The sequence below is a fragment of the Camelus bactrianus genome, chromosome 17 (assembly GCF_048773025.1).
Source record: "Camelus bactrianus isolate YW-2024 breed Bactrian camel chromosome 17, ASM4877302v1, whole genome shotgun sequence".
NCBI lineage: Eukaryota > Metazoa > Chordata > Mammalia > Artiodactyla > Camelidae > Camelus > Camelus bactrianus.
The window spans coordinates 27,038,699-27,053,926 of NC_133555.1; the positions used below are offsets into that span (position 1 = coordinate 27,038,699).

A 15,228-nucleotide genomic window follows, 5' to 3' on the forward strand; every position below is an offset into this window, starting at 1 on the left:
GGCACAGAGCACTGGATTGGCCTAGGAAATATTGTAACAAGCAAACATTGGAGCTGGCAATCAGATTCAGAACTGCCTGACAAAAAGTTCAAGGCCTTGTGCACCATGCTATACACAGAAGACCTAAAACCCAGAGCAGCTGAATGAGAGGTCCAGAGAGAAGCACCGTGGACTAGGTCAGATCCTAGAGAGCCCTGAACACCGGGCTGGGGACCAGCCATCCACTCCAGAATCGTCTGTGGAGCCCTGCTGGATGGCAGGCACTGTGCTGAGTACTGAGGGGAGGGCAGGTCCAAGTAAGAGATGGAACAGGTCCCCGCCTTCACAGAGCTCAGGCCGAGCAGAGGACCAGCAGACAGCCAGGACGTTCAAGGGCATGCGTCCCAGGGTGAGGGTGTGCACAGTGTACAGGTCAACTGAAAAAAATGCACTATCTGAAAGTTGAGAACGATGTGTTACTTATTTATTCAGGGACATTGCTGAGGACTGCAGCCCAGGAGACAACCTCAGTAGCTCCGAAGAACTGTTCCCAAGAGGTAAGAGAGGAACCAGGATATATAGAAGTATTTGTTGGGGGGAGGGGGGGATGTAGTCAAACATCAAAAGATTCCTGCTAATCACAAAAAACATACATCTCAAGTTAATGATTTTAGTGCTTTTCTATGTGTGGGAGGATGCAGGAGTCTGGGCTCATTGAAACTATTCCTTTCATAAGCATCTTCACTGTCTAGGACCAGTAGCCTGTTTTTCTCCATCCTGAACTCCCCCCAGGGTGCACTGTCCAGGTGGCTGCAGAGGCTGATGGCTTGATGGCCGACAACATTCATGATTTACTGGAATAGCAGGCAGCACCTTGTGTGTTTATGTAGCAGTCTACACACACATAGGAGGACATACACATGGGAGGAAACTTTGACCCAGTGCTGGGAAATCAGGAAAGGCTTCCTAGAGGAAGTGACTTTTCATGAGGACTGGAAGAACGGGTCAGAAGACAGAGGAAGGTATGGCACCACGCAGTGGTGCTCACCAAGCATCCCATGTGCTCCCCTACATTACCCAGCCTCCCTTGCAGTTAGGATAGGGCCATGTAACCAATTCCAGCCAATAGAGGGGGAGAGAAAGGAACCTGTGACACTTCCGGGCTGAGTCGGTGAAGAGCCAGGTGCCTCATCCAACTCCTTTTCCTTTGCATCGGTAACTTTGGAGGTCACTTCTCCAGACAGAGAAGGACCAACCAACCCACACTTTAATTCATTAAGTGACTGAAATTTGGGGGTTAATTTATTATCACCATGTAGCCTAACTGATCATGACTAATCTAGTAGGAAAGAGTGTTCCATGCAGAGAAAACAGAATGTGCAAAGGCAAAAGGACATGGGAACTTGGAGGAACTGAATACTTCCTTTGCTGGAGCAAGAGCACAAGGGGCTGGTGGCATGAGATGAAGCTAGAGAGGTGGGGGTGCCTCCTGGGGCCCTGAGGCCGTGTAGGAAGCTTGGGCTGCCGTGTCTGAAAGAATGGATCAGAAGCAGAGTAGACCAGGTGATGGATGCTGGAAAATCGCAGTTCTGAGCGTGAATATAAAGACACAGATGTGAGAACTACCACAAGGTGGAATCCATGTGGGGAAGGAGAGAGAGCTGGATCAAAGTGGCCTCCAAGATCTTGAGCTTGATAATGATGTGCTCAACAGGAATGGGAAAACCCAAAGAGGAACTGATTGGTGGAGGATGCTGATGGGTCTGACTCGGAACCTACTGAGGCTGAGGTTCTAAAGGAGCAACGTCCAAGGGTGTCTTCACCCCCTGAGGCAGCAAGTCCTCAGCACCCATCAGGACCTCCTGCAAAGGAGAAGGGTGATGGAGCCAAGGGTTTCACAAAGAAAGGCCTCAGCTGACAGGCAGGAGGCATCCTGCTCTGAGCCAGGGTCCATGCTGTGAGCCTTACCTGCATCATCTCGTTTAAGCCTCATGACAACCCAGTGAAGCTACCTCTCTTTTTAACCTCATTTTATAGAGGAGGCTGGGGCTCAGAGAGAGGAAGTGACTTGCCCAAGCAAGCTCACACTGTTCGTCAGTGCTGGAGCCAGGACTGGATCCCGGATGAATGGACCACATGCACGCCACAGCGATGGGTGAGGCTGAATCTTCCCCAACAATCTTAGTGAAGACAAAACGTGAGCCTGACAGAAAAGCATGGAGAACATAAGGCTGTAAGGTACTGTCCATATCTATCACGGTGATGATGACAACAATGGTGACGATGAAGAAGCATCTGTAAGAACTGAGAACAAATTTCTTCCATTTCATTTGACTTTCAGATTTCTTTGTTGTTAGATTGTTTCTGCCAATTAACAGGAACAAACAAGGCAGAAAGGAAGAAATGAACAGCACAGCCCCTTTGATGGCATCTATCCCAGACCGTGTCAGAGAACAGGTCTAATTTTGCTTTTCATTGGGCCCAGGGGTCCCAGCCTGGTGTCTAGCCCAGAGAAGGTATTCATTAAATATTTGCTGATGAACAGCTGAATGGTTGGATGCCACAAGGGTTGGCCATACTTAAGTACGAGCTTCCCCTCCCCACTCCAAAGGTGTCTGCTTTCCCTGGGCTGCCCTACCCTCAGACAGCCCCTGGGAAAAGACCCACCAGCCCACAGCCTAACTGGCCCCCCAGCTCAGAGCCTAGCCCTGGGAGGGAAGCTTTGGGTCACCCACCCTGTACCATGGTTCCCTGGACCTCTGCTTACCCTTCAGTCCCTGAAGAAGCCAGACCCCACTGCCGAAAGGCAGATTCCAGCCAGCGTGGCTGCCCGGGAGCTCGGAAGGGTGAGCCCTCCCCTCTGGAATGAAGGGACTGTAGCTGTGAACCTCAATTAAAAAAGAAGCCACGAGGTGGCCACAAAGGCCAGCTCCTTCCTCTCCAGCCATCAGACTCCCGGCTCCTCTCGAACCCTCCTTACAGCCTAGAAAAGCAGGGCAGCTGCAGTTTGCATTCCAAGGGGTTTCTGCGGCTTTGAACCTGAGCCCACCCCGACGGAGGACTCCACCCAAGGAGTATGCTGTGCCAGGCACTCAGCTGAAAGGAGAGGCTGGTGGAGGGTGACATTGAGTACTGGTAATGACCTTTGCTGTGTTGATTACAAAATGACACCTGTTACCTGTAGAAAATGTAGGGTGAAAGAGAAGAGTTATGTCAAGAAGAAAATTAAAATGGCCATAATCCCACTTCTAAGAGACGGCAGTGCTGGAACTTTGCTGCATTTCTTGCAGACTTTTCCTGTGTATGTGTGTCTGTTTCTTTACATTGTTTGAATGGGAATCCTTCACAGAATACAGCTTAGAAATCTGTGAGCGTGTATAAAGGAGAAGCCAGACCCCGTCTCCAGAACATTGCTTAGCCCTCCCTACTCCCATTTTTTGGCAGCCAAGAAGGATGAGGGGAGCTCCAGAATTATGGTTGGACTGAAGGTGAATGATGCTTGATACTGAAGTTCTGGCCACCCTGACAAGAGGAGGTTTGGAATGAGATTTAACTTGATTTAGAAAAATAAAGAAATATGACATTTCTTACACCCATGACCTGGAGTAAAATTCATACCAGCTGAATGGATGGGTGGATTGACAGATGGCAACTTGGATAGCAGGCAAAAGGGAGAGAGCACAGCAGAGAGAGGAACAGAAAGGAAAGAGAGACAGACATACATGCTTGTAAGTGCACAGAAAATTCTAGAAAGTTATTTAGAAATTGTGAAAGGTCGGTAAAAGTGGGTATTTAAATGGTTATTTGAGCAGGCTCTGCACTAATCTGAATATTTTACCATGAACAAGCGTTGCTCTCATAATTCTTAAAACATGTGAAATAAATTTCCCACCTTAAACGTTATAAATACGTTAGGTTGGGAGGTAAGAGGGGATTAAGGCTGCAGGTGAAATTCAGGTTGCTAATCAGCTAACCTTGAAATAGAGAAATTCTCCTTATTATCTAGGTGATCCCAGTGTAATCACAAGGGTCCTTAAAATCGGAAGAAGGAGGCAGAAGAGAGTCAGAGAAAGAGACAGGGCGATGGGAGATGAGCCAGAAGCCAAGAAAGGTGAGTTTCTCTAGACGCTAGAAAAGGGAGGGAAACCAACTTTCCTCTGGAACCTCCAGAAAGGGGAGCAGCCCTGGACACCTTGATTTTTGCTCAGTGAGACCCATGTCAGACTTCTGAGCTGATCCAGCCCCCCTTTCCCTCCCTGCACCCAGAGCCGCAGACTCACACCGTGGACGGTGTGGCTGGGCTGCCGGTGCCCCTGCCTCCACGCCCAAGAGCTTCTGCCCCCGCTGCCAGCTCCAGCCCTGGCATCCAGAGAAAGACCTCCATTCCCGCCGTTGGTCATTGCTGTTGCACATAGCAACAGCAGTAGCACTAAAAGAAATGAATGGAGGAATGAATTATTAATGCTTGCAAAAGAAATTTCCAACTCTCTTTGTATTCTCTCGTTAGCTGTGTCTCTCATGCCACGGCACTGATTTTATTACACAGCAGATCAAGGCACAAGGCACACATGGCCACATCGGATTGGGCCAGTTAACCAGAGGGAGGAAAACTATAAACTGTTGGTAGTTTATTGACGGTGCCACTTGGTGTGGTAATGCTGTGTGCCTTACTCCCTGGGCTGCTGCACACACCTGGCTACCTTTTGTTATCAAGGCCCATGGTTGCTGCAAAAAATGCTGCTGATCTGATGCTGAACGGGGCACATAGAGATCCCTGCCTAGGTCCTGGTCCAGTTTCCTCTCAAAGAAGAGAACTAGGAAAATCGGGGTGGTAGACATTATTTCATTAGTAAACCAACTCTTCCGTCTTTGGACACCCAGGAGGCCCCATACAGCCTGTACAGCACACACATCGTGCACCCCTGTGCATACACACGCACACATCTGATGAGGACCCAGGAAACACACTCGCATTTATGGGTACCCACTCTTAGACACACACTTGCACACACGCAGTGATGCTCTCCTGCCTTTCGGTCTCAGATGGGCTAGGGGTGGGTGCTGCTCCTCTGGGATGTTCCCTTCGAACAAAGCATTCTAATTCAGAAACTACCCCAGCTCTGGGAAAATAATCTTCAGATTAGTTTGCCTGCCAGGAACACTGGGCAATGCCCAGTTTTTAAAAAGCACCTCATTTCAGGAAATGCTTGGAGCCTCTAGGTGTTCTAAATCGCCAGGGAAGGTGCTGCTGCAGTGTTCTGAGACCCTTATTGCTGCTTGCAGCTCTCAGGGTGTGTGTGTGTGTGTGTGTGTGTGTGTGTGTGTGTGTGTCTGTGTGTCTGTGTGTCTGTGTGTGTCTGTGTCTGTGTCTATCCCTCAGCCTCCTGCTTGCTAGCTGTGTCACCAGGAGCAAATTACTTAACCTCTCTGTGCCTCATTTTCCTCATTTGTAAGTTGTGGGTAATCATAGTACTGCCCTCAGAGGGTTGTCATTAGGATGAAGTCAGATGACATGTGTGCCTCATTTAATGGAGCAGCTGGTAGATAGTAAATGCTCCACAAATACCAATGCCGTCACTGTTACTCCTAGTCCCACACTCATCTGCGCGCGCACATGCACACACACTCACTCACACATACACACACACAGAAGTAGAGGCAGTGCTCAAGATCTGGCCTTCCATTTGGATGGCTCGCTCCTCCATGGTTTTGAAAGCATTTTGATAACCAGTTTCTCCTTTTTGCCTCATAAGAACTTGTGAGTTAAGAAGGCTGGAATTACTGGTCGCATTTAAAAAGAGAAAAGAGGAAATAAAGGTGCACAAAGACCATAAGACATGCCTGCAAAAGTTCACTGCAGTGTACTTACAACCACACACATGCGCACACACATAGAAATGATCAAAAAACCCAGCAGTTGAAGAGCATAAATGAAGACAGCGCTTTGCAACATGCGATTGTTAAGAAATCACAACTGCAAGTTTTCAGTGACATGGGAAATGCCTCGTCTCTAAGGTTCAGTGAGAAAAGAAGGTGACACACTGGACACACAGGTAGAGTTTTATTACACAACCAAGGGGAGGAAATAGGTCAAAATATTAACTTCATTCCCAAGGAAAGGTTATATTTGCCTGCTGTTTTCCCCTTTACACTGTTAAATGTTTGCCAAAATTTTCATAATGGGGCTATATTCTTTTTATAATTAAATAAGAGAAATAAGCTGTTGAGCTGCTATGAATCTCTGAGTGCACGCAGCTGGCTGTCGCCCTGCCTTCTTTGATCTCCCGCCCCCACCCACAGTCTGGCTGCGTCCCCTCCCCCAGGCTCACTTCCTCCCCGGTTTCTCCTGCTGCCCCACCCTGGCCCAGAGCCCCAGAGCAGGTGAGAGCACCTTCCCTCGCTTACTGGACCCTCCCCACTGGGGAGGTCGTCAGCATGGGGTGGCTTGCTCTTGGAGGGGTTTGTCACATTGTATTTTGTTTTACATTTTCAGGCAGTGATTGCGGTATTGCATTCCTGATGAAGTTGCTCAGATCCCCACCCAAACCTCCTCTGCCAAAGCCAGGAGAGCTCCATGGAAGAGACACTCACGGCCCAGCTGAGCCAGGGCTCCAGGTGGCTCCTCAGCCAGAGAAGGCTTCAGGCTCATTTCCTCTGGGTGAGCCCTTAGATTAACTTCCTTCTTCCTGGTGAGATTGTTTAACAGGGTAGGGAGCATTTACGGTAAGCTCTTTGAAGGAGGGCAGAGCCCAGGCAGAGCCGGGAGGAACTGGCCCACCTGAGGTGCCAGTGAGCTACTTAGTTCCTCCCTCTGGGCCTGCTGCATCTGGAGGATCCGCCGGGGAGGCCCCAACCCATCAAGGACCCAGAAGTCGGACGCTCTTAGCAGCTGGTCCAGGGTGGTGGTTGGCTGGGTCAGGGACGCAAGGCACCAGCTGGGCCATCTCGCCTTCTCCACTGAAGCAGGGACGTGGGAGCCGTAGCCCTCAGGTATGTTTCCACCAGAATGGAAAAGGTTATACCTCTGGGTCCACATTATTGAGAGAAAGAAAAATGGAGGTGGGGTGGGTAGAAAATCAGGAGTGAAAGGGCCTGAGAGGCATGAAAGGAGAGGAAGAAGGAAACCACAGAATTAAAGAGATTACTGAGAACAGACTCAGGAAGGCAATAGATGTCATCTGAGGAGCCAAGTCTGATCAGTTAATAGTGCACCATGGTGAGGATTCTGAGGTTGGGTTCAGGCTCTGTGCAAAGACATGCTATGACTGATTAGTTACGTCTGCAATGGGCACAAGAATGCCGTGGACTGGGGCCTTCTGGGTGCCAGGCACTGAGCAAAGCACCTTCGGGTGATACTCCAGTCAGGTAAACAGGGAGGAAGGTCGTTCTAACACCCAACACGAGGACCAAGGACAGGCAGCTGAGCCCTGCAAAGCAGGCAGGGCCCTTCATTTACGTACTGTCTATAGGCTTTGCCGCTACGGTGGCAGAGTTGCGTATGGTGACGGAGAACATAGGGCCCCACAAAGCACAAAATACTTCCTTTCTGCTCCCTTCCAGAAAACTGCCAAGCCCTGGTCCAGAGGAGCAGGACAAAGTGGGTTTGTCTCTGGGATCTTTTCTCCCTCTGACTCTGACCAGCTGTGAGATCTGACCTCTTTGGGCCTCAGTTTCCCCAGATTCCTCACTGAGCTGCTGTAGGATTAAATTTAGTTAAAATCAGGAAGCATCTCAGGGCAGCACCCAGCACATACATTTGTTGTCTTGTTCTGGGAAACAGCCTAGGAACTGGGGGAGTAAAGCCCTCAGAATCCTGCCCCCCTGATATCTTCTTACGTCTTCGGCAGCACAGCCCTGTGTGGCCCAGTCATTCTACATTGGCCAGAGCTAGAGAAAACCATTAAAATCAATAAATAAAATTAAAACAGGACATAATGGAAGTAATGGGTTTATTCCCTCTGAAATAAATGTCACTGGAACAAATTGTTTTAGCCACCAGCCTTACTGTCTATGGATATATTCATTGTTTATCTCCCTCTGTATTGGTGATGTGATCAATAATTGCCTATACATACTGGGAGTTTACAAGAAGGACCATTTAGAGCAAAAGGCAGCCTCGGTTACTGTGATTACTTCACACAGGCCTGCGTCGCGATGGTCAGTGTTCAGAACAGCCTGGTGGGGTGGGGGGCAATTGGAAACTCAGGGTAGGGGCAGCTGGGTCTGGGCAGGGTTAAATGCATCCGTTGGTTCCGGGCAGACCTCTTAGCTCTGCTCTGACTCAGGTGTGTGTGTGCGGGCAACCCCTTGTGAGTGCTTATGGGAGTCAGTATGTCTGTCACCTTCAGTCTTAGTGTTGCTGCTGCCTTTCTGTTCTCTTCACGTCTTCCTCCGTCCTATCTCTTCCCCTCTTCACTTTGGTCTCTACCATTAGATTATCGTGTTCTGCCTCACCTCTGAGCCTCTGCCCATGCTGTTCCCTCCGCCTGGAGCAGTTTCCAGGAGAACTTTATCTGCCTAGATGTCACCTCCTCCAGGAGGTCTTCACTGACAGCCCCCCCGAGCTGGGAGGTCCCCTGAGGGAGCCCCACAAGAGCACCTATCCCACTGTACTGTGGCCATCCACGGACTGGTCCCTACCCCCTTACACTTGTATTTCTAGAAGGGGAGAACCTTATAGGTTCTATGATGCATCCCCCCACTAGCATTGTGATGGCACAGAGGAGAGTCTCAGGAAATATTTTAGGATAAATAATTGAGTTGAATTGTTTTTAAATGTCACAGAGATCCCCAAGTAACTCCCTTCTCAGCTCATGACCCTGTGACATCACAGGCTTGTCTGTAAGGAAAGGGAAGCTTCAGCCACATCCAGTGTATTTCCCCTGGTCCCTGCAGGCATATGCTGTGGGGAGTTCCCAGCTCGAAGCCCACCAGGCCCTCTACCCCACTGAGAAAGCCCCACTGCAAGGAAGACAAACCTCATGCGCCAACGCTGAGAGGTGGTGAGACAAAGTCTGGGCCCTCTTCTGCTCTCAGCCAGAACAGGTGCTGTGCCCACTTCCCAGGGGCCACCATGGTGGGGCATCACACAGAGGCTGCACAGATGCTCATGTTTGCCATCCCTTCCCCAAAAGTTCATTGGCTCAAAGAAAGGAAGACTCAAGCCCTCAGTAACAACATTTAATCATTGTCCCTGAGACCAGGATCTTTTCTTGGTGTAGGATCATCCTTTGAGTTCAAATTAAAATACCAACTCTTTCCAGAGTCAAGTCTCACTCCTTGGCACACAGAACTTCCTCACAGCCACTGCCCTTCCTTGTTGGACACGGGGAGGGCAGGTCAGCCTTGGCGTGCCCAGGGTTTTCACCCTCTGCTGTTTGCTGTCAATGGTGTGAATTCCAGCTCTGCTGCCTCCCCTGGGAGGCCACAGGCATGTTACTTACCCTCTTTCAAGCCTCAGCTCCCTCCTCTAAGAAGTGGAGATAATAGTATATCCAACTCATACAGTTGCTATGGGGATTTGGCAGGATATATGCATAAAATTCTTACTCTGATTCCAGGTGCACAGTAAGCACTCAATACATGGTAGCTATTTTTATGATTTTATTAGTAATTGATTATTTTTATTATTAGCTAAAGCAAGTCTTGCTCAAGAGATCACCAAGAGAACAGTCTGATCCATCACTCCTGATAGAGGTGCAGCGAGGGGATCCCTGAAGGGCTGGGGATGTCCTGGGGTTAAGAAGAAGGAAAGTCAGAAAGCATCTCCTGGGGAAGATGCGGTGGTGGCTGGATGAGGGCTCATCCTGCTGGGGGTGCGATGACACACAGGTTGTCGTCCCCCAGGCAGAGGCGACAGGAAAGTTCAGGGAGCTTTGCAGATACTGGGTTTTTTTTTTTGTTTGTTTCTTTTGTTTTTTGTTTTGTTTTGTTTTACAGATTGAAGGTTTATGGCAACTCTGTGTCAAGCAAGTCTGTTGGCGCCACTTTTCCAGCAGCCTTTGCTCACTTTGTGTCTCTGTGTCACATTTTGGTAGTTCTCATAATACTTCAAACTTTGCATTATTGTTATATTTATTATGGTGACCTATGACCAGTGATCTTTCATGTAACTACTGAAGACTCACTGAAAAAATGATGATTGGCATTTTTTAGCAATAAAGCATTTTTTTCACTAAGGTATATACATTGTTTTTTCAGACATAATGCTATCGCATACTTAATAGACTACAATGTGGTGTAAACACAACTTTTATATGCACTGGGGAACCAAAAAGTTCAGGTGACTCACTTCGCTGCAATATTCGCTTTACTACAGTGGCCTGGAACTGAATCCACAATATCTCCCAGGTATGCCTGTAATTTGAGGGGTTACCCTGGGCAGAGAGGAGGAAACCTGATTGTCAGGAAGTGCTGGAAAAGCCAAAGGACTAGAGCTAATGAAGGTGCAGACATAAAGCTACAGCCAGTGCTTCCTGATTACTCCAAGCTTTCTGTGTGGCCTCAAGTTCACACCCCCTTAGAAATGATCTGGTAAACAGAGAGCAAACTTGACCGAGGGCCAATGCCCATGACAGGGAAGATGCAGAATATATTCACCAAGCTCAGTGTCCCTTTTCCCTGTGACTTAGGGCTGATTCTGAAGTGACTGTTGGCTGAGTCTGGATCCCTATGATGGGCTAGGAGACAGCTTCTGAGTTCTGTCTTTCCAACAACAGAGGGCTGCTGGGTCAGGACCTGAGGACAGGGACGAGGCAGGGAAGGGCAGTCCAGGTAGAAGGAACAACGTGTGTGATGCTGGATGGGGAGAGAGCCTCACTCAGGGCCATTCTGGGGGCTTGAGAAGAGTGTGAATTAGGGACAGCACGTGAGGTTGGCAAGGTCACCCTCATGTCGGGGCTCAGATCATGCAAGGCCGTATAAGCCACGTGAAATACTTTGGCCTTTGTTCTGTGGTCAACAGGGACCCCAGACGGGATTTCAGCAGGGGAAATGCCCACTTACTTGTGTATCAGGGTGCTCTCCTGAACCCTCCCAGCCTGGAGAGAAGGTAACCTTCTCTTCATTCCAGGTGGACTCTGGGACAAGTCAAGATTGAGCTGAGAGGCACCTGTGTACAGAGGGCTGCAGGGAACAGGAAGAGGCTCCTGTAGGGCCATTAAGAAATGTCACAAACAAGCAGGCAGAGAGGTGCTGTGATAGCAGCATTCTGATTCCATAGGAAGAGCAAACATCTGTAAAGGAATTCTGCCATGGGAGTGCGCTAGCAGGGAGCAGCAGGGCCGATGGGGCCTGCTGCCATCAGAGCAGCAAATCTCTTCTAGGCAGGTGGCCTCCCTGCACAACACCTTTTTCAGGACAGGCAGACAGCACTGCCCGCACCTTACAAAGGAGGAAGCCGAGGCCCAGAGACATGTGCCCCCAAAACACACAACCAGTAAGTGACAAACCCACGTCTGTCTAATCCCAGGTCCATCCTCTCCCCTGACATCACAGGCTTTTTACTGCCTGATTCTTTCAAGACCCAGACCACATGCACTGCCCCTTGCTGCTCAGCCCTTGCATTTGCATCTTTTCGAGGTGATGTGTTAACAGTGGCTGAGAAAGGGGCTCCAGCACCCCTAGAATGACAGACATGGAGCTTAGCATCATCAAAGAGAGAAGGACCGCCCCAGTTCCCAATGATCCATCCCAAGAAGAGCTCTGACTGGTCCTGTTTGAGTCACGTGCTCCCTCCTGAACCAATCACAAGGAATCACAGTGCTCTGATTGGCCAGCTCCTTTTGGCAGGGTGGGCTGCCATGAGGAATGTTCTCCCATTCAGGACCACAGATAGGTGTTTAGCCCTGATTAGGGGGTCAGGGAATGCTTCCCAGAGGAAGTAGCTTCCACACTGAGACCTGAAGGATGAGAAGGAGTGTTCCAGGCAAAGAGGCAGAGGAAGAGGAACTAGCAATGCAAAGGCCCAGGGACGCTCCAGGGCACAACTTGTGCACAGCCATATCCCCCGTGCCTAGTGCACCCACAGCCTGCCTTCCCACGAGTGCTCAGAGAATGCTCCAGGAATAAAATCCACAATTGGCTGTGTGGCCTCAGACAAGTCAGTTGGCCTCTCTGAACTTCAGCTTCCTTCTCTATCTGGTGGTTTCATCTTCCTGACCTTCCAGGACAATGCAGGAATCCAGTTCATTTAGTGTCCAGATATTCATCAAGCACTTACTCAGTGCTCAGGTTGTACCAGGCCCGTGGAAGATAAGGCCTGCTGTGGAAAAGCAAAGCATGCCTGGGGCTTATGCACAGGACCAGACCTGAAGCCAGAAATCAGAAGGGGTCCGGAGAGAGGGCAGGACAAAGGGAGAGGTTCATGGACAGTAGGCATGGAGGTGGGTTCTCCGGTCAGGTCCAAGTAGGGCAGTTTTCAGCAATTCGAGCCTTCCCACTTCCTACCCCCCACCCCATCTCCTACCTCTCCCCCACCACCTCCACCTACCTTTTGGCTGAATACTGCCCTGGGGCCACCATCTCTGTGCCAGGGCTAGTCAAGCCAGCAAGCAGGGGCAGCAAGATGTTTCTTCTTGTGCCTTTGCCTTACAATTTCATAACCTGCATAACAGGTTGAGATAATCCCAGAAGCAAAGAGGAGGGAAGCTGTTTGGGCTTTAGGTGGCTGCAGAGAGAATTCCTGCCCCTCCCTGTGTACCTGGCCCAGGTGCCTTTCTCCCTCCTGCCCCACGTTCAACAGGCCAGCCCTGGACTCCAGCTCCAGAGCACCCGCTGGCTGCCAAGGTGAGCTGGCTGGGGACCCAGGACACCAGCGAACTCTGCAAGGACTGAGTGGGCCATCAGACTGGGGGAGAGCCCTCGCCACCTCCGCCCCTCCCCACCCCCACCCCTAAAGCCAGAACCCCTATTTGGCATGGGTGTGACACCTAGAGCCTAGCCCCCTGCCCAGGTATGCGCCCCTGCCCTCCGTCTCTGTCCTCTCTTCTCTCTCCCTGAATGTCTCTCTCTCTGAAGCTGGGTGTATGCCTGTTATGAGTATCCCCATAAATATCCATGTCTGTACATTGTTTGTCTGACCCTGTCCCTGTCCTTCCATCCTGTTCAGCCCCCAGGTCTCCTGGATTCTCCACATACAGGGACCCCTGAGAATGTCCTTTGAGCCTTATCCAGGGGCCTGGACTCCTAAACTGTAGGTCACACTCTAAGCACAATATATTTTTATATCTGAAGGGAAAAAAAAATAGTTGATAATTTGAATTTCAGGAATTTAAAGTTCTACAAAATCTCTGTGGGTGAGGCCAGGTGATAGCTCAGCTGTCTCACCTGGATGGTCCTGGAGGGATAGGGCCAGGGTGGGTGGGAGGGTTTTTGACATTCTCAAAAGGAAATGTGGGTTTGCATTTGCTGTTGCTGTTGTGTAAACATCGAGCACTGACCCAGCCCAACTGCCCCCAGGTATTGTCCAGGTCTTCTGTCTCCTGCTTGGATCCTTGACATTTGGGCTTTGGACACAATGTCTGTTGAGATGGATTCTTAGGATAAAGAGGATTCTGGGATGGGGAGGGGATAGGAAGAGTGGTGGGAGCAAGTCATTGCAGTCAGAGACCCTCCAGCTGGCTCTGAGTATTCCAAGACCTGGGAAAGTTACCCTCAGCTCTGCCCTCCCCTCCCCCGAGTCTCTAGAGACCTCCTTTCAACGCCACCAAATCACTGGTAACCCAGGAGCTGGGGGTGGCACAGGGGAGAAGTGGGACCAGGATGACCCTATCTCTGCCCAGAACTTAAGAAGTTCAGTTTCAACACTTCTCTGAGATAAAAAGCACTAGCAGTGGGGCCGTATGGGGTTTCGGCAGCCAAGACCTGCACCCTTAGCTTACTCACCACTAAAGTGGGGGCCTGTGAGGATTAAAGGAGATAATGTATATACAGCACCCAGCGCGAGCTCACCTGTGCTATGTAAGTCCTTATTACTCTTAATTTGGTCCATCAGCAAAGCTCACTTGAGTTTCTGCTCCCTAATGGTTTCACTGGGGCTAGCCAGCTCACTGTCTCTCTGCCGGCTGGAGGGACAGAATGATGGATGGATGCCTGGTTGGGTGGATGGATGGATAAACAAGTAGAAGGATGGATGGACAAATGGATGGAGGGGAGGATGGATGCATGGATGGAAGGATGGACAAATGGTTTGATAGATGAGTGGATGAATGAATATATCAATCCTCTAAGGGGCAGTGGCTGGCAGGCTTCATCTTCCTCTTCTTCCTAATCTCTGTGTTCAAAAAAGACATGTTGTATGAATGTAAAATTTCAGGGGCAAAAGGGGCTGAGAAAGCAAACTGAAAGGACTGTGATCCCCTCAGTTAGAGGTACCCGGCCCTCATCTGCAGTCTTGTTCACTTTCAGACACTAGACACCAGTTTCCAATTTTGTTTTCTTCTCTCCACAGGCTAACACTGACCCCAAGCGTTCTTCGCCTGGACAAGATGAGAGTGTCAGGTAGGGCCAGGCTCTGATGATTCTAAGGCTCAAGGTTGAGGTCTGAAACTGGTTTTGGAATCATTTTTCTGCCAGTAGTGTCTGCCCATCCTGGACTCAGAGGTCATTTGGCTTTATCCGTTCTCAACTGGTCAGGCCAGAATTCCAGGAGGAAACCTTTCCAGGGAGAGCCTGGAAGAATGTAAGACCTGCCTCAAGCTTGATGGGCTGGAGAAACTTTGGCACAATGGCCCGGCCCCACCTGGCTGGGATCATGGGAATTGACCCTATCTTAGAAACACTTCATCCTGCTTGGAAACGGGACAAAATATTTGCCTCCAGGAGGGCTATTCTAGAATCCTCAAACCACAGAGCTGGGTGCTGCGAGGATGAATTGAGATAACGTATGTAAGTGCTGTCTGCATGGTACCCGACACACAATGAGTGCTGTGTCATGTGAGCTGATGCCCAAGAACCACGCTGTGCCCTGGAAGATGGGGGACCCCACAGGCTCCGGGGGGCCTTCTTCCTGACCCCAGATAGCTAGAGACCAGCACAAGCCCACAGCTGAATTCAGGGCTGAGGAGCAGGGTGAGCAGAGAGAAAGAGGGAAGGCAAGGAGCAAGGGAACTTGGCCTGTTGGTTGGATTTGATTCCCAAGGTAGTAGGGCCTCGGGGTGGGAGGGGTAGTGCCGCCCACTTCAGCCCTCATGGAAGAGTGAGGGAAGGGCGTGGGACAGGGGGCTCTAGGGGGGTCTGTCACGGGGTGGG

At 50.1% G+C, this 15,228-nt stretch overlaps 1 protein-coding gene across 2 annotated transcripts in view; it reads left to right on the top strand.

Annotated features, from left to right (window-relative positions):
* Nucleotides 1–6,472: 6,472 nt before the first annotated feature.
* The window catches only part of FAM3D (FAM3 metabolism regulating signaling molecule D), a 29,300-nt gene continuing 20,544 nt past the window's right edge, over nucleotides 6,473–15,228 (top strand). The window contains exons 1-2 of one of the 2 annotated variants that reach the window (XM_045505353.2): nucleotides 6,473–6,637; nucleotides 14,429–14,478. In XM_045505353.2, the coding sequence (XP_045361309.2) occupies nucleotides 14,466–14,478 (13 nt within the window). In that variant the 5' untranslated portion in view covers nucleotides 6,473–6,637; nucleotides 14,429–14,465. Of the gene's footprint in view, nucleotides 6,638–6,666; nucleotides 6,970–14,428; nucleotides 14,479–15,228 lie in introns of those variants that run through there. The other variant, XM_045505352.2, reaches the window with a different exon arrangement.